The sequence below is a fragment of the Sander vitreus genome, chromosome 22 (genome assembly GCF_031162955.1).
Source record: "Sander vitreus isolate 19-12246 chromosome 22, sanVit1, whole genome shotgun sequence".
Lineage (NCBI taxonomy): Eukaryota > Metazoa > Chordata > Actinopteri > Perciformes > Percidae > Sander > Sander vitreus.
Window position 1 is genome coordinate 6,006,122 of NC_135876.1, and position 20,221 is coordinate 6,026,342.

At 40.8% G+C, this 20,221-nt stretch overlaps 1 protein-coding gene across 1 annotated transcript in view; it reads left to right on the top strand.

Moving 5' to 3' along the window:
* Positions 1-11,010: 11,010 nt before the first annotated feature.
* odad2 (outer dynein arm docking complex subunit 2) overlaps positions 11,011-20,221 on the top strand; it is a 62,768-nt gene continuing 53,557 nt past the window's right edge. The window contains exons 1-7 of the mRNA XM_078280655.1: positions 11,011-11,241; positions 11,604-11,761; positions 12,151-12,358; positions 12,590-12,696; positions 13,270-13,406; positions 15,745-15,861; positions 19,927-20,144. Of these exons, the coding sequence (XP_078136781.1) occupies positions 11,018-11,241; positions 11,604-11,761; positions 12,151-12,358; positions 12,590-12,696; positions 13,270-13,406; positions 15,745-15,861; positions 19,927-20,144 (1,169 nt within the window). The 5' untranslated portion in view covers positions 11,011-11,017. The remainder of the gene's footprint in view (positions 11,242-11,603; positions 11,762-12,150; positions 12,359-12,589; positions 12,697-13,269; positions 13,407-15,744; positions 15,862-19,926; positions 20,145-20,221) is intronic.

Sequence of the window (20,221 nt, forward strand, 5' to 3'; positions counted from 1 at the left end):
GCAGCAGCACCAGGACTGGGAGGAGGCCTCGGGGAAGACCCAGGACTAGGTGGAGGGATTATATCTCCAACCTGGCCTGGGAACGCCTCGGGATCCCCCAGTCGGAGCTGGTTAATGTGGCTCGGGAAAGGGAAGTTTGGGGTCCCCTGCTGGAGCTGCTACCCCCGCGACCCGATACCGGATAAGCGGACGAAGATGGATGGATGGACCAGGGCTGCCTCCGGTGCTTAGCTCCGCCCATGACGATTGTGATTGGTTTTTCCATCCCAGAATGCTGTGTGGACTAGCCAGACCCTCCTCCGCAGCGCTGTGTAGGAAGGTCTGGCAATGCGACACTAGGGACAGACAGACTTCCCTCAACCACACTGTATATTTCCAGTAAATCCTGTAGTTGCTGCTGAAGGTCAGGAGCCATGTTCAAGAAGCCTTGTTATAATTCTGCGCACCCACCTTTAAGGTTAGTACCCTGGTCACAAAGGATCTCATACCAGAATCTGATAGGAAAAAGCACCTAATGATGCCTGAGAAGGCTGAAGGCTGATGTAAGGTGCAGGAAACGACAGTGACTGAAGAGAGGAAAGAAGTGGGCGTTGCAGTTCAAGGTAAAGCATCTGTGACTCCGGCAGCAATGGAGGTGGTTTTCTCACTCTCAGTTGATGAGACTTCAACTCTGTGCTCCCTGATATCTCTTCCAAGACCAGGTCACATGGTGCCACTACACTCTCAGATGAAGCAAGAGGAAGATGATCCTGCGGTAATTCGGCGATTCCTCCTACAACCCCAATCAAGGGAGATGACAAGGGGAAAGAATGCGGAGGTGCTACACCATACGCTGTGTCGTGAGGGAAAGTAGAGGTGCAGGAGTTGTTGGTCCGTAAGAGGCTGAAATCCAATGTGGCTTACTATGGTTGAGGTGGAAAAGAATGAACAAAGGGAGGGCGGTTCCTTCCCATGCAGAAGTGTTCAGTTTAACCTCACTACTTTGGGTGTGGTCAGGTGGCCTATGTTTGGGGACTTTTATCAGGTGCTTAAATGTGAACGTCAACTCCATTGTATGGGCTTGGGATGACTGCCTGCCTTTATGCAAAACGTGGTTTTGGTGTACAATTAGGTGATTGAAGCAATATGGTACTGGCTAAAATACATAACAGGCTAGGCAATTAGGCATTTTTCACATTAAAGTTATAATCTCAAAGATTTTCATTTAAATAAATGTCTTTTAAATCACTATCTATTGCCAAATGAGCTAGCATAATGGAGATTGACTGGCCACTGATGAAAGCCTTTGCATTTGCAGTATTACGTACCGGGTGTCTGTGGCGACATTCCTGGGGGAAAATCACAAGCGGGACACAGTTAGTGATGTGTTTTACATCACCCAGCAGTGGTTGTTGGAGCATGACGACCTACATTTTGTTGCATATGTGTCTGCTCATTGTGTCAGTGACAATAAAGTTGAATTGACTTGAATTAAATTGGTCTGCCAAAGAGGGTAGGCGGAGCTGACGCAACAGACTCGCTCTTCAACTCACTTGAGTGTGAAGCAGCATACTGCTTTTTCCGGTCTCTACTAGTGTTGCGAGTAAACGGTTACTATGGCCGTACAAACAAAGGATAGAGTGATGATTACAGACAAAACTTCAAAAACAAGTGAAAGTGAAATCCAAGTGAAATCCAAACACACGCCAGCAATTACCTCATATTGCCATACATGCTGCCAAAGATAACAAAACAGAGATCTTCGAGATTGTAACTTGAATTCATGATGTAAAAATCCTGTACTTGGTTCCATATTGAAGCATCACATAGACATTTACCCTGTTTTAAATCTGCTCATGACATCCATGTTGTTAACATGGCTTGATATTTTATATTTCTGTTTTTACATTTAATGACAACCTACAGTTTCAGCGAAAACACTGCATCAGCCAGTCAGAGGTGCTGCGAATATTTGAGTTCATGACACGATTTTTTTTCCAAGATATGTTTTGTGGTCACATGTGCTCATTCAGCTTTTCTGGAAATACATAAAAGCTCTTGTAAAGTGCCTCGATGATTTCCCAAGAGGAGCCAACTGTCGCCTTGCAGAGTTGCAACCAAAATAAACATAATGTGTTTTAAGGCATGTAGATGTAGACTTTGTCATTGGTTTTCCCCAGAAGCCATATGGCCATAAATCTTGAGCTACTTCTATATTTGACAAGCGTCCGTCCACTCCAAAGAAAGCACTGGCACTAAGCGATCGCCACTTGAAATACATAGTGTACACAATATTTGAAAACCACAATTGCAGGTTTATGTCCATAAGAAGCTCAAGCAATGATATTGTTGCAAAAAATATTCTCAATAGTATCAGGTTTTGTTTGCTGAGACTCATTTAGAACATATTTTGATTAATTTTCATGTAGTGAAATTTTTGCATCCAACATTTAGGACAATTTGATACATTTGTATAAGCCATAGATATTTTGTGAGATTGCCTTTATTTTGATGGGTAACATGACACAATGATGAGATATTCTCCAGGCTGTGTGTGTGTATCAGGAATAATTAGGTTGAGTTTTCTTTGGCACTGCTGTCTTTGATTCCGTTTTCGCTCTTTACAGTTTGAGTTTCCATTGGCCTCTTGTGCTAGTGCCTATTTAAACAGTCAATAAACCAGGCAATTACTTATAGCGGCAGAATGACCTCATCGTTGTCTATCAGATTGATAAAAAGGAAAAACAAAGATAAGTGACCCAGAGTACACTAAAGAGTACCAAACGTGTGCCATAAACTGTTTCTTGGAAGTAAATTATACGACAGGTCTGCAGCTTCTTGTCCATCACAACTCACCCATGCTGAATAACATTTAAAAGCACTTGCCCCTTTTTTTCCATGCCTAAAAACACAGAGGATTATGGGAAATGACATGAGGGATTCTGGAGCTTTTTACAACCAGGGGATGTGGTCATGGCCTCTTGTTAGAGTTTTACTGTTTTCTATTTTAGAACCTCACATGGATTAGTGCGACACTACTCACAGGTGCTCATTACAATGACCAGTGTCCCCCGCCATTTCCTTTTCTGATTTAACCACACAACCATGAGCCATGCTCAACTGGATTTGACGTGAAGCCGTAAAAACATCTTTTCTTTGGAGGATGTGAATCCAGGCCTGAATGCGGGGGGGGGGGGAGGGGGTACAGGAGATACGCTCTCCAGCTCCCTTCAAATCAGGAACAGGAACAGTAGTCCACACACCTCCTCATCATCACTCTTGTTACTCATGCACAGCTTTTGTGTATGTTTAATCTGCGTGTTAATGGAGTGTTGTGGAGACTGGACACACTGTGAACGGATGCAATCATGATGTCCATGTGTAAAGAGGCCGGGCAGCAGTACCTTTCTGAGCGTGTCATCGGCATGTTTCCATGCAGTTCAATCAGCGACTGAACTCAAGCATTGGAGAAAAGGCATAGAGAGCAGTTGTGTTTATTATGCTGTATTAAGTTTTAGTCAAAGAACATCTAAGAGCGAGCAGGTGCTTCTGAGCTCGGAGCCTATTTGTTTTACTTTGTAAAAGACCCAAGCTGGGGGAGAGCGTTTCATTTAATCCCTTTTAACGAACAGCAGTTAGGCTCGCTAATGAGACCCTGGGTTAGATATATTAAAACCCTTGTTTATCCTGCTCTCCTTTCCTTCCCGTTTTTTCTTTTATTATTCCATCCCTCTGCACTCTGTTTTTTACTGCTTCACAGTCAATATTGCCCTTCACATCCACCTCATCTCCTCTCTGTAAAAAAACAAATGCACATGACAGAAAATAGTTAAAATCTTAAGAGAATAAAGATGAATATGATTTATCCATCTCTACTGTATGTAGGTTAAAAATAGTTTTTCCTCTTTAACCAAAATATATCATTATATTGTATTATATTTAAGACCTATAAGATATATTAGGTGTCCTGTGTGATTGACCTTTCTTAAACATGAAAATGGTTAGATGTTTCATTAATCATGAAAGTGCCAAGTGAAAAATGTACCATCCCCAGCCCTGAGGTTTCTGTTGGGTCAATGTTAATCAATCAGTATCACAGAGACAGGGTACAAGTGAGGGAAGGCCTGTCTCACACGCAAGGGCATTCCTCAAACTTAATTTTGCCTCCACCTCCCCTTTCCTCTCTTTAAAAAACAAAAAACAAATGCAGACAACAGGAAGTCATTAAAAATACATAAAAGGCAGTGGGTTTGCGCAGCAGCAGGGGGTTCAATGCACTGCAATTTTAGCCCTTTATATAGTGCAGCTGAAGACATGAAAGGGGAGAGAGAGGGGCAATGACATGCAGCAAAAGGCCGTAGGTCGGGGTTGAACCCGCGGCCGCTGCATCGAGGAGTGAACCTCTGTACATGGGTGCGCGCACTCCCTCAATTACTAATGCAATAACCTGCAATACAGACTCTTCTTGGTCTAGTGGGCGTCGACAGACATATGAACCTCCTTGACATTGTGTCGCCATCCTTTTATTTCTCTGCACAGCGGAGCTTCCCTGGGAGGGCCTAACACGTTGGAGGTTCACGATATCCCCCCCAGATCACACGCCCTCTGTGCAGACACCCTGCCTGAGTCATGGTGCAGCGACAAGGACTCAGTTCTCACCAGAACATGTCCTTTCATCCAGTTATATTTTATATAATTTAGTAAAATTAAATTATAATCGACTGAAATCCATGTAAAGCATTTCCATTCAAAGTAATGTGAGTCAAAGCATTGCAAATGAATTCAAATTTAAAAAATCAGTTCAATTCAAATCAATTCAATTCATATCAAGTCCGTTTAATTCAAATAAATAAAAAAATCAAATCAAATAATTCAAAGCAATTCAAATTAATTCCGAGCATTTCAATTCCAAGCAATTAATCAATTCAGTTTAAATAAATTCATATCAATTCAAATTAATGAAATACAAATTCAAAAGATTCAAAGCAATCCAATTTAAAGCAATTCAGTTCAAAGTTATTCAAATAAATTCGACTCAGTTTAGCTCAATTCAATCAGAAAAACTGAATTAAAAATCAAGTTAAAGACAAAAGCGCTTACCTGCAGACTTACCTGCAGGTTGAGCGGCTCTCTTGCGTCCCCTGCTCTGGTTTCTCCTGTTCATTAAAAGCGTAATGTTCTTCACCCACTTCTGCTGAGGGCCCCTCCATAACAGTTGAGGCGCACTGGGTGCATCTGGTCTTCTAGAGGGGCCTGCTTTCAAAGGTAAAGTGGGTACCTGAGGTTGGTCAGAGAAGGTCACCATCTTCAGCGTTATTTCTGTGGTCTTGGTAGGATCATCTGACAGCCTACAGGTCCAGTATCCCTCCTTTAACCAGGTCCAGTCAGTGTCAGAGCTACAAGGCGAGCCACTTGAAGAGCCAGGGTCAGACTTATCTGCAAGTTCAGCAGTTCTCCAGTGCTCCCAAATGGATTTCCCCTCTTTATCAAAAGTGTCATGTTCTTCACCCACTTCAGCTCTGGGTTGCTACATAACAGTGGAAGCTCACTGGAGCCAATGGGAGAGCCAGGGTCAGAGCCACGTAGGGAGCCACTTGGAGAGCCAGGGTCAGAGTCACGTGGGGAGCCACATGGAGAGCCAGGGTTAGGGCCACCTGAGGAGCCACTTGGAGAACCAGGCTCAGAGCCACGTGGGGAGGCACCTGGAGAGCCAGGGTCAGAGCCATGTGGGGAGCCACTAGGAGAGCCAGGATCAGAGCCATATTGGGAGCCACATGGAGAGCCACTTGGAGAGCCAGGGTCAGAGCCATGTGGGAAGCTTTTTGGAGAGCCAGGGTTGGAGCCAGAAGGAGAGCCAGGGTTAAAGCCAAGCATTGGAGCCATGTGGGGAGCCACTTGGAGAGCCAGGCTCCGAGCCATGTGGGGAGCCATTTGGAGAGCCAGGGTTGGAGCCACAAGGGGGGCCACTTGGAAGTCCAGGGTTGGAGCCATGTAGGGAGCCACTTGGAGAGCCAGGGTTAGAGCCATGTGGGGAGCTTTTTGGAGAGCCAGGGTTGGAGCCACATGGGGAGCCACTTGGAGAGCCAGGGTCAGAGTCACGTGGGGAGCCAAGGGGCGAAGGAAAAGGCGAAAAGCTGTAGAAATATGGGGGCCAAAAGGAGCTTTATGGCGGGGCCTAGTAAAGGAACCATAGTCAGACTTATCTGCAGGTTCACTGGCACTCTTGTGCCAGCTGCCAAACTGCTTTCTCCTCTCCATACAAACCTCCATGTTTTTCACCCACTGCAGCTTAGGGCCGCCCCATAACGGCCGAGGAGCATTGAGTGCCATCTGAAAGTAAAAACAAATCACACATCATGTTAACACACCATTAGCCTGGATTAACATAACTACATTTCCAAAATAAAGCCAGACGCATGATGTCAGGCTTTTGCCCTCACCTTCTGCTCTCTGTGTGTTGCTATTGTTGCCCTACAACACATAATACAACAACATAATACGAGATAGCAAGCCACACTCTAGAAATGGCAAGTTTTAAAGAAAATTAAGATTGTGCAATAAGGCAGGCTTGCTTGGTTCTTTCAGAGAAAGATTGTGAAGACGTACAAAGAATATGTTTATGGCATTTACTCTCTAACTGGAACGTTTTGGGACCAATTGGTGGGATTGCTGTGGACAAAGTACACACGGCGATACACTGGTAAGAGCAAATTACATTTAATCATTTGTGCAGCTAATTGAAATAGCTTACGTTATTCTATTGTGTAAACAGTTAACTTTATTTAATATTTTGTGTAGCGTTTTCTTTAGCAGGATTCAAATGTTTCACCTAAACAAGTTTTTTCCTGAGACTATTTTGCAGAGCCACAGTTACTGCGTCCACAGCTTAGCGCTGCCCAAGTCCAGACCTAGCCATAGCACTGTGGAGATAGGTCTTGCAATGAGTGACTAACACACCATTGTGGTGGAATTTTTCCGATACACCATGTTGTGGTAAAATGAAACAAGGGGGGAAATTTAGATAAAATCCGGTCATTCCTAGGTCACAGGTCAGGGGGTGAGAAGCTCTATTCGGCCATACACTAACAACCCAACCTGTCCTTTTTTCAAGTATGAATTTATGTGTGTCACTACAGCTTAAGAGAGTCTAGGCTGACAAGGGGATGTTGTGTTTGGGGACTGTCTCTTTTCGAAGAATTTGGCTGAAGATAATAATCTGCCATGTTGTCAGATCCTATTGTCAGACCGATGGAGTCAAAGCCATGTCACTGGCAATGTGATACCAACTTTTGTCTCACTAGAGCTGAATTTATAAAAAATAGGCTATACCATGTATTGCCAAGCTCTTTTGCTGATGGGTGAAAAATTGACACCTTATCACCGCTTTGGAAACATTTGAAAAAAATCTATTTTGGCAGTCGTCATACCTCTCCGCTGGCAGCTCACCATGTGGGGCTATTGTTCGGGGCACGATGAAAACTGAATATTTTAAACGACATTTTCAGGCCTAAATTAAAAAAATATACATATAGCCAATGTAGAATATGGGTTTATTATGAGCACATTCAAATATGCATAATAAAGGTTTAAATTAGCTTACTATTGAAGCTGCTTGCACGACATCAGCAAGAAGTTAAAGAAACTCTTGAAATATTATTTTTTATTATAGGATATTTCTATGATCAGGCTAATTGTTCAATAGATGAAACTGACGGTCTGTATAAAACCAACCAACAAAGCGAAGTAAACCAAAAGCTGCTTTAGCCTAGCTACTTCTTTAAACTTATACAAACGTATATAATTCACTTACTGCAAACACTGTCTTAGAAGTGTGCATGTATGGATTTTGAGGATGCATATAGTAGGCCTACAGTATGATTAAAGTCAGTGAAAGGCAAACTTATACACACACAGATGTGCACACTTTACGTCAGCTCTGTCTGAGCTCTATTGCCTTCAGCCTCCCAGCTCCCATTGCAGATTCTCAATGCTTCTTAATTTAGACAGCTTTCCCCATGTTTCAAATACAATACCTGGAGGGGAGGGCAAACTCATAAATCCACTCTTCTAACAACAACAACATCCAGAGTGATCTCTCTTGATACAAGAGATGAGCTACTACTTCTCCTCCCCCCCCCGGGGAATCCTTGGTGATTGATTTACATGCAGGCTCGGTCGAACTTACGCGAATGGTTTAGGAGACAAAGTAGTTCCACCTGCTGTGCCGCCATGCACGGAAGGCTGAAAGGGATAGGTCTCTGTACCATTGGTGCTCCTGGCAGACAGTCTGCCAGACAATGCAAGTACCAGAGGAAATCAGTGGTTTCATTGGCCATGGGATACCATTTCTCTCAGTCAACCTCGGGACATCATGGATGGGCAGCTGCCAAACATTAAGGACACACATTAGTTCTTTAAGAGAGAAGGAGTTTAATCACATTGAATGAAAACAGGTCTGCACCACATTTATGAATCATCTTTTTGGGGTCATGCCTTGAGATATCTTTATGTTTCTGTCTCATATCACCTTTGAGTGAGTGTGTATAGTAAAGAGTGCAAAGTAGGATGTTCTTGAACATTGCCTTTGTTGTATGTCATCATTCTCATTATAGTTGTTGTCCTCATCCACTTTAAGTTATACAGCGTTTATATTTGAGAAAATATTGTGCTAATTTAAAAATGTAAAATAGAGAACAGAGGTAGCTTATTTACACATTCAAAAGTACAATGTCTGTATTTTCCATGCATTTGAAAATATTTTATTTACCTTTGCATCCCCATTTCAAGAATAAGGTGTAACATGCCTGTGTTGATTGGCTTATTAACTTTGAACTGAGTGAACTAATATGCAGTGCCTAAACAGAGATTGTCCCCCAAATAGACTATTTTCACTAGCCAATGTTTGTCTGCATGACACTGCCAAACCATTAGTGTGAGAGGAAATAGGCTCTCAAATATGCGGCTGTGTGGACACTCTAAAAGGAAAGCACACAGGGATTTTAGTATAATAACCTTTATCTTGACATTTTATAGTCTCTGACTATGCAAATCATCAACACTTGCATATCCAAAGTTAGACTTCACACAGGTAAATTGGCATTAAAGGCATTTGCTGTTAGGAAACATATGTGTAGCACATATATTTATTATATGTTATCTTTTTTTACTCTTACTCTAGTCTTACTTTTAATTATTAAGCTTGTTATTATTATCCTGTATTGCTCACTTGCCCTTTTAGCCTCAAGACTATGCCACCCTGCATTTCACTGCGCATATTGTATGAGACAAAAAAAATCTTTGAATCAATATGTTAATTCCAAACCGTCTAAATAATTGTTCATTTCTTATACTGCACTGTAACTTTTATTCTCGTATTTTATCTGTTTTTATGTTTTTATTTTGTATTTTTAACTTCTTTTTAATGTTTTATGTAAATCACTTTGAATTGCCCTGTTGCTTAAATGTGCTATAGAAATAAAGCTGCCTTGCCTTGCCTAAAGAAGAAAAAGAGAACGATATAGTAATGGCAGAGTTTCAGTGTTGCGTTGCATTACATTGCACTGTGGTTATGTTAAGTTATCCCCTGTGGGGTTATGGACCTTTTTCACAGAAGACATTTTTGACTTGTCATAGTAGGAAAAGCACAGCTGAAACTGATAACCTTAACAATGGCTCAATTCCATCAAGTGTCCCAGTGAGCTATTTCAGTGAGTCAGCATGCACAATACCAGGGCCACTTCTAAGTGGAATGCAGCCATCATGAATGCTTTTGAATACACCTGTGCTTTTCCTACTGTGACATGTCAACATGTCTGCCGTGAAAAATGTCTATTACCCCCCTGTGGACCACAGAGCTTCTGTGGATGCATTATATTAACGGTTACATTTTCATATTTCAAAGTTTGGGTTTGGTGTTTTTTAACCCAACTCGCGTTCCGTTGTTTGGCTGTATCATAGCAACCAACGAGGGCGGTTTGGCTCTGCATAGATGATATGGCTGAGGAAGCGTGTGGTTTCCATGGACACCGTTGATACCAAACTGTCGGTAAAAGTTTGAAACAGAGAAGGAACTTCAAATATACACACATACACATATACATACGGTAAGTTTGCTTTTAAGTACATTTGTCGACGTAACAAATCATTGTAGAAACATGTAACGTCAACGTTAACGTGTGTTTTATTGACGAGGAAAAGCGGAAAATTAGCTAAAGACTTAACGTTACGTTATATCAGCGTTGATAACGGCACACACGCGTAACGTTAATATTAACGTTAAACTATGGCATAGGCCTAAGGCGAAGAACTTAGCTAGCTAGCAAGTAAGTTCACGCTACAAATATGCAGCATGAAGTTAACGTTAACTAGAAAATGTTAAAGTTATAAAAAATACTGTTAACTGTTAACCCATAACGTTAGGTATTATTGAGCACCATATAGCTAGCTAGCTATATAGCTAGCTAACTCATGCACTATTATACATATTTATGTTATATATCGCTTTAAATGCTCGGTAAAATATATATCCACCTCTCAACAAAGAGGTGTGCTAGAATTGCTTGAGAACATTAGCTAGCAAGCTAGCTAGCTAGCTAGCTAGATATCCAGTACAGTTTGTAGTCTGACAAAAGTAACGTTACCTGAAAGGTGAAAAAGGTTGAGCTTATAGTTTTGTAAGAATTTGTTGAGTGACATTAGGTAAGGCCCTTGGGCTATATCATTTAGATTGAGATCTTTCTAAACCTTTAATGGCTTTTTTTTAAAAACTATTTTGAAGATACACCTCTTATGACTTAAGCAGCGTTTACTTTTTAAACCAGTGGTTCTCAAAGTGGGGTCCGGAGACCCCCAGGGGTCCTTGAAGAGGTTCAAATAAAAAAAAAAAAGTTATGATGTTGGATGGATAGCACAGAAAGCCCAAAGTTGATAAAATGTGAATTTGGGTAAAGTGAAGCATTATATGAACCCATATTAAGCCACACACTGTTAAAGATTGTGTTGTTTTTATTTTTAGTTTCAGAATATCCCAGCCGGTGCTATGGGGTTATCACTGACGAGGGCAGCCCAGTGGACCACAGACACCTCTGGTACTGGCAAACTTGAGTTAACGCCAATGAATGTGTTCTTGTTGAAAGAAATCCTGCACTTTGTAGAGCAGTTCAGCTCCCAACACCCACAGGAGGCAAAGAATGTGTTCGAGGAGCCCCTCCATTGGAGTACCACTTTAGTGGCATCTGATTTCAAAACAGACTATGACATCAGGTTGGTTTAATCACGAGGCAGGCAGCTGGTTGGCCATTGCTTTCAGTATTACGTGTCTGTGCAGGATATGCTGGCACCATAGTGTCCAAATGCATTTTACCATGGCTACATTTAAAGCAGTAGGCTACAATTAATTTGTTTTTCAGCTTCAGTTAGACTGAGTACATTCAGTTTTATTTCATCAGAAGTTTTAGTCTACTTTCAGTGTCTGGTTAGCTTTGTATCTCTAGCTTGGAAGCGGAGAAGTTAAAAAAAAAAAAATACAGACTGATCTTCCTTAAGTGTGTTGGCATTTATTGTTTAATACAACAAAAGGTATAATGTGGATAACACTGAAGTATTAAAAAATAAACTCTCCTCAGTGATTCAGATGTACAGTCCCAAGAGAGAGACTGTGAAGGGAATCCATTGTTGCAGCTCTCCCCTCCTACTGTTTATGTACGCAGCTTCAGCCAGCTCTCTAAACTAGTTCATCTGGCAGATGATAAGAAGCTGGAGGAGGTTCAAGCATGTCTAGAAGGTAAGCATGATGACCACAGGATGAGATTTGAATCTAATTTGCATCCTAAGTAGTCCAGCCACCAGCATACCTCCATAACCCACAGACTTGATTTGTTTGCCCTAGTTATTCTCTACAACCATCCAATTATGCTGCCATTGGTAATTCTATACAGGATATGTATTTACTTTAGGAGCGCTGCCAAATAGAGACAAGTAAGGTAATATGTATTTGTCTGACAGAAGAGCATATGATGAATTTCCAGAGAGAATGTTGAAGTAGTTTGTGAAAAGAAATGTGTGGAAAAAATTCAGTGCACATGAGGCCTGCGGTATTGTAAGTTCAAAATGAATTTGTGATCAGCATCTGAATCTGAAGATTTGCTAAGGCTAATCTCTTTCATTGTTCAGAAAATAGAGACCCCGTGGTTAAGATTCTTGGTCCCAGCTTTGTCAGCACCCTGGAGAAAGAAGATGCCCATACGGATGTACTAAGTCTGGTAGACAAAGTGAAAGAGAAAGATCAAGGCAAGAACCCGGAGGTTAAGGTCAAGCTGTTCCTCTTGCTTCAAAATATGGATAACCAGCTCCTCAGCAAGTGCCTCAAAGAGATAGCCGGGTAGGTGCTTCTTCTATCTCCAGCACTCTCAGCATTCATTCAGGATGGATGGATAATCATTCGTTATCTATCCATCCTTCGCGGCTATCCTTATTCACTCAGACCTAACCAGTTTCACTGTGACATGTGGTTGTTTTTGATTGGAATAGGCAGTGGGGTTTAGAAAAGGAACCCATGAATGAATGAGATAAATTGGATGTTTGTTTTTGTTTTTCTACATTTTCATTACAGACAAGTCAGTCTGGACCCCACCGCAGTGAAGAATGAAGTGGAGTTGTTGAAAAAGTTCTGCAGTGAAGGGGAAAAGAGGGTGTTGAAGTTGGTTCGATACACATCAGGTTTGAATTATCTCCACATTTTACTGGGCTGCAAGGAAAGCAATTGCTATTAACACTAATGCTGGATGTTCCAAAGAATAATAAGGCTGTCCTCTGCCCCTACAAAAGACATGGAAGTCATTATATCTGTTTCAGTTTTCTGTGATTCCAGCTAACCAAGGTGTTTGTCAGTTAGTCAGTTTTTTGCTTCTATGCAGGGTACTGATCATAACAAAGCATGTGCACACTGAGTCGTAAAACCAGTCCCCATTTCTCATGTTGAATTGTCAGTCTATGGAAATACTCTCCCAACCAACCTTAAAATATGATAGCCTCACTAAATGGCTCTGTTTTTAGTGGATGATTTATATTGCAAGTGAAACTATATCTCTACCCTAGGCTCATGTCTCAGACCTGTACTCCTTGGAGTACTATGTCATCCTCTTTAGCAGCCCAGGCATTTCTGATGATTTCTCTTTTGCTCCACTGTTTTCCTTCCTACTTTGGAGACAACGTTGTTGTTGCTTGCAGGCTATATATATACTATTATAACTGCCAACTCTCTCTCCCCCTTTTTTTCTTTTTTCTTTTTAGATTATATATTTTCAAATGGCTGCCGCTCCCCTCTGTGGAGACAGGTGCATGGTGAGATTTGTTACCTTGTGATTGAACCTTGTGACACTGAGACCCTCTACATCACCTGCAGCTCTGCTGGAGTTTTTCTCAATGTGGTAAGGCTAGAAAGATAAAGCACTGTGGACTACATCAGCTGCAACATTCAACATAATATTGGTTCCTTTTTCTGTTTGAGGAAATGTTCAGGGAGGTTACCTTCTGGAAAGTATTTTCTGATAGGCCAATTCATCATTGTACAGTCAGTTAAGTGGCAGCAAATTCACCTCTGTATGTTTGGTATGTAGTGCTACAGTGATTTTGAAAATATTTTTTCCAAGTTCCTTTAATACTGTTCTTGAATCATAAATCTTGACCAACTGTGTGTTACTGTGTGTATCCTAATGTGTGTTACTGTGTGTATCCTCCTCCCCAACCACTTTTACAATACCAACCTCATAGCAACAGCACAGCACACAGTTGTCAGTTCAGTTAAATGATCTCAGTTCTTTATGAACAATCTATCATTTCTAATTTCTATTCAACTTCTATACCTCATATACTGTTTATCCCAGCATGTATTCCAGGGAAAGCAGGAAAACAATGGATACATGTCACCACTACGGCTGTCTCTCAGGCCATTATATCAGCTAGATGCATTACTGACTAAACCACACAGCTGTAAAGTTAGACAACCAGCATAATATTCAGTATCGAACAGTAAAATGCTCCTATAGTATAGTAATCTCATGTTAATCTCTGTAATTATGAGAAGTTTGAAAACACATGATCCGTGATCCTAATGTAAACAATATCCACCAAAATTAAAAACACATGTTTTGAAGCAGCTGTCATTCTCTATTTGATTGACTTAAACATTATTTTTAATTTTAAATTTTTCCTTTGTTGAGATTAAAATCTCTTTTTCAAGGCCAAGAGGTCATGAAAACATGGTTACAGCAATAAATCAAACAACATAAACAAACTAAGACAACCATCACATGCTACAAAGGAGTATAGACAATATGCAGTTACAGATACATAAACAGTAATTAATTTCCAAAACTAATAACATAAACTTATAAACAATACATTTAGTAGCAAAGGCATTGACCAACAGTGTTATTTTCCAGATCTTTTAAAGCTCACTCAGAGTAATCTCTTCTGACATTTGTAAGTCCCTCTGTACATTATTCCAGCTGGAAGGGATGTTTAAACAAAGTACAGTGGTCTACAAGATAGCTACACCCAGTAATAAAAGCTAGAGCACAGTGATATGCTTCATCCAACATCTTGAGACTCTGGCATGTGCAGTCATTAAGAGCAGATCACAATACAAGTTTGCAATACATTGACTATCACTAGACAACAACAAAATCTAATATTTTCTGTTGCTGTTAAAAGATTCTTAATATAAGTCATGTTTATATCATGAATAAAACAGGCCTATGTTTTTAGTTATGATCAGTTGACAAACTCAAACAATAACTCCAATTTTTAAATTAGATTATATCTCATCAATATATGCCACATTTGTCTGGTCTGGTCAAAACAAAATCACATCTGACTTAAGTGTCCACCAGAAAGTCGCTAAGGCTACATTTACATTGCTACGTTTTGGTTTAAAAATGAACATCTTTTGCTACGTTTACACCTTGCATTCACACTGCTCTGGCGTTTCCGAGCCCCTAAACTGGAGAAATTTTGAAAACACATCTAACCCTCTCTTGGTTTGGAATCTCTGGGGTTGTGTGCCGCAAATGCAGACCTTTGGCAACACCAACACGGACGCCAATGTTTTGCCGCCTGATTGGGTCATGGCGTCTCGGTCTCTGAGCAACTTCTGGCAACGGGTGGAGTATACATGCTGCCTCCTGTTTACCCCGGCACACACATCCCCAGTATATGAGAATGTTCAAGAGATATGCGATTTGGGTGTGTGAGTTTAAACGGAGATTAGTTCTTCTACTGGAGCTAAAAATGTGCACGGAGATCGCGTTTGGATCAAAACCTTCACTTAAAAACCAAAACATAGCAATGTAAATGTAGCCTAAGTCTACTGCATAGTGTTGCATATAAAGCTTCCAAATACTTCTGAATGTGTTTGCAATCATTTCTAAGAGAGGATTTTGCATGCTGCAGCACCTTTCACTTTTTCAATGACATTGCTGACAAGCCATAGGTTTCCTGCCGCTGTTTCTTCACCTGGAAATGGTTCGAGCAAGGTGAAAAACTACAACCTTAAACTGAATGGGTGACATTGATGCAAATAAAACCTCAAAGAGCAGTAGTGTCTTAAACCTAATTTAGCGGTTTACATGGTTTTACACTTCCTCTTTGAGGCTGCCTGGAGATACTCTGAGCCTTCTAACCTCAGCTATTCCAGCTGACATGTGGGTCACATTATAATTGTGGTTTTTAGAATTAATGAAGCTGTTTTTCACTTTGTTTTCACAGGGCATAAAACAGGAGGAGGAGGAGAGTGGCTATGAGCGAACAAGTGATATGTACAAAGACCTGGTAACACTTTTGAAGAGCAGATCTCCACATTTTGCTGAGAACATAAACAAGCAGGTACATTGGATTACAGGCAGATGCAATTATCATCAACACATTAAGACCTCCTTTTTCTAGCCCTGACTTGTGAAGGATGTGTGGGTGTTGAAATACCTCTTTGTCCCATGAACAAGGTCCTTCTCCCTAAACCTATGATTTGATCCCTGATGCTGTGTGACTCATATGTGTAAACAGAGTTAGGATTGTGTAATCAGTGTCTGTGCTGTTCCACGCTAGTGAGCTAGTGTCTGGTTGTCACTGTGTTGAAAAATTCCTGAAACTGACCTCCTCCGTGTTCCAACATCAAAACAGCACAGCTACATCCCACCCACCACCCACCCACTGAACACACACAGCCATGACAGACCGACAGACGAAAAAGACAGACACACACACACACAGGCTCATTTCCAGACATTGAAATATGCGTGATCTATTCAGTAGTGCTATTTCCTGCATTAGTAATTTGACGACATAACAGATCACTTCAATAATAGATTCCAGCTGCACCCAACAATCTGTTAATCATTTAAAAATATGATCTTTTTTTTTCCTTACACAGTTTTTTTAAATTTTTTTAAATTTTTTTTTTTAAATTGGGCATCATCAAAACATTTAAAGACCACTTACTACTCACTGCCTGCTTTGTATCGATCTTGTATCTATAAAAGAATTATTATTTAGATTTGTTTTGTTTTGTAGCTATAATTTCAATCTCAGTAAAATAAAGTGTATATTTGATTCAGAATGTGTAAATGCAAATCTCGCTATCAAAGAAAGAATCAAATGTACCACTGTCTAAGTAATAGCATTTACAGAGATGCATTTTTCCCAATGCATTTTCAAAACGATTTCTCAGAACTATATTACATGTGAAGTGCCTGCTTATTGAATTGTCCCATGGGATTTCCCATGCTAGGATTGTTTTGTACAGTTCCTGCTGTACATTAGTGTAAGTTGTCTTTAAAGGTGCTCTAAGCGATGTTGGGTGACGTTACTTCTTGTTGACGTTCAAAGTATTTTCAAACAAAACGAAGACTAGCTCGCTCCTCCCTCCTCCTCATCCCGTCCCCTCCTTTCTGTGCTTCAGCGCACATAACCCCCCCCCCCCCAATTCCTTAAATCCTTCTTGTCCGTTATTGGCTGAACACTGGAACATGGTTTGTGTATGTTTGCATGGTCCAGGTTGGACCACTTTGTTTTTGTTGCCGTGTGTGGACCCAAGGCTGTCTACAGAGACCGCGTTTTTTACAGTGTGTTTAGGGGACCGGCAGCTCGCGGATAGTGAGGAGATCTTTGCTGTATGTGACAAAACATGTTGTAGCCTAAAAAACGCGTGACATCGCTTAGAGTACCTTTAACAGCCATTGATGTGAAAACTTAGCATGGCTCTATCTATGAATATCTAGACTGCAATATCTCAAGAACGATTGGATGGATTGCCTGGCATTTTTTAGCATACATTCATGGTCCCCAGAGGATAAAGCCTACTGACCTTGTGATTTCCCGGCGCCACCAGCAAGTTTTCACTTATCCGGTGACACTGTATGGTGGATTGGACAAAATCTGGTACGAACATTCACATTCCACGTAGGAGGAATTGCAATAACTTTGTTGACCTGACTTTTTATTTAGCCCCATTATCATGGTATCATATTATGAAATGTAAACCTTCTGACGAAACGACGCTTTGTGTAGCCAATTATTCACTCCAAACCAGTTGATCGAAACGCGCCTAATACGCTTTATTTTTTGCGACGTTTCAAAAGTTTGCTTAGAATTTGCTTGGCAATTGAATGAAAACATGACTTAATAATAATAAAATAGTGCTTCCATTAGATCTGTTAAGTTGTTATTGGTTCATAGAGTAGGCTGGAATGGGGTTTGTGAGGACTTTAATAAACCAATGAATAGTGCCAGCCTGAAGTGTGTCAAAAAAAGACATTCAGGCTTTTATGTTTTACGAGTCCTGTGTGAAGAGTGATGCTTTGAGTCTGAACGATCTAAAAATGATGGACAGCCGCAGTAAAAATTGCTGTGAAGCCGTTTGTGGAGGCACAAATCATTGTCAAGGTCTTTTTCTTCTGGATTCTTTAACTCCTTTGATATGTGCCTCGCCGTGTCTTGAGACTTTTGTTTCACTCTCACTGCTGACTGCTCACTGCCTCTACAGTATTTGGGCTATTCATATGATGGGGTCAACTTCAAAATGCATTGCTTTGAAATTGATTTGATTGATTGCTGACGACAGCAATCAAGTGGTGCATTATGCATCCTATGTCTGAGATATTAAGTTATTGCAGTCATTCTTGTGGATATGATTCATTCCAGTTTTAATTTGAGAGAGCAATAACAGCAGTGTCCGTCAGAAACACAATCTCACATAGCTCCGGCTCAGTTCCCTGATTGCAATGCAGAGAGCTCAAACTTAGAAGGCGATAGTCCAACGATAACAACAGTTAATCTCCAAACATATCTGCTCGTTTCCAAAGTGAGGAAGCAGGTCTTTTTTTAACAGTTCTATTAGATTAGACAGCCTCAATCAAATGAGCAGAGGCAGCCAAAGGAGACCAGGGCTGCAACACAGGGAGGAAGCTGACTCGCCTTCTCTGTTCAGTGTTGTGGATTCGTTTTGACATCACAGCATGATTGGAAATTGGACATGTGGTGTATTTGCATGCACAAGACACTCACTGAAGAGCAAAAACTCCCTGGGTTGTAGATTTGTTTTCGTTATTCACATCCTGAAATTAATATAGACTGCCTCACTGTCATAATCAGTCAGTAGAGACGGTTTGAATCTTGCCACTGACAGATGTTTGATGGCCATTGGCTTCAGATTTGCTGCCCCGCTGATTTTCCATCAGTATGAATCAAGTAATTAGATACAAGTCTACCCCAAACACATGTAAATAGTTGGAGTTTAGGTTTTAGCAGTCAGATCAAGAAATAAGTAAAGTTCTAATGACAGATTTTTTTTTTTTTTTATTAATTTAGAATTACAGGCGTCAGTCCTGCTTAACACAGCATGAGTCTCCAGGCCTGTAGTCTTTTCAGATGCAGAAAGGCACCTGTAATAGTATTTTTTTTACTGTGGCATGTCATGAATGTCAAGTGTTCCCTTCTGTGTATGCGGCGCATGTACTTTGTCCATTTCACATATAATAGAATTAAAGAAGGTTGGTTAGCCTAATAAAGTCAGACTGTGGGTCTGTGGTTGGGTGAATTGACTTGTATGTTTCCAAAAGCAGGTCACTTTGTGTTTTATGAAAAACAAGTCTTTGGAAAAGTAATTGAGCATGCTTGGCTCCAGCTTATGCGCGAACACAAGCCGTAGGAATAGATCTTAATTCTTTTTCCCTGCCCTTAAAAATGTTGAGCCCCTAACAACCAATGACAGTCTGAACTAATCCTGCACAGCAGGTGTCTGTGATTAAAAATTCTCCTGCCTGAAAACCATTCATATGTGTCTTATTGGCATTGGTATATAGGTTGTAAAGTTTGGTGTAAAGACCTTCAAAACTTGAATAACAGTGACACAAAGGCGTTACTTTGTCTGTGCCAAGCTGCAAGGTTTTAGGTGGAGAAATGTACAGAAACAATAAACTTTTTGATATTGTTCAGCCAATTAACAGAGGGGAACCTCTTCTGTGTAAAGCATTGGGAAAGTGTTATTTTATTCCAGTGCCTTTATAAAGACCGAATTGTTATGCAGGTCTGCTCATTGTTGAGAAAGGGCTTTTATGTGAATTTTATGTTTTTCACGTGTCACAGATACTACTCTGTAGTTTTTATATACCTCTTCTCGGAGTGCAATAGCCAACACTTTGTCAGACATTAACATGTAATGTGTCTCATCAAATAATGAAGAAAGAGCCATCGTGATAGGTGGAGAATATGGTTTAGCTTCACAAGAAGCAAAGGTGAACATCAGAATCACTAGTTCGTTTTAATAAGCATCATAAAAAAACCAGTACACACAGTTTTCCAAACAAAATGTATTGCATATGTCACAATTGTGGTGCAAATTGAAAGAGGTCTTTCTCCTCACTCTCCAGTCTGTCTTTTTCCACTTACCAACAGGATTTTGCAGTTCAAGAACTTCCATCAACACAAAAGATCCAGCATGTGGAATTGGTTGATGTGGAGGAACAAGGCCAACCCCAGAGGTCTTACGAGCAACAGGAAAAGAATGTGCATGAGAAGGCGAGGCAACAGCATACGCCGAACAAGGCAGGCGGCGAGAAGAAATATGAACCATGTCCGAGATGGAAGAATCTTGGTCTCATGTCTCCATGTGGGTATGTGGTGATTCCTTACGTAAGATGTGTCCTGAAATATCTTCAAGCTACCACGTACTGTGCATAGTGGGAATCCC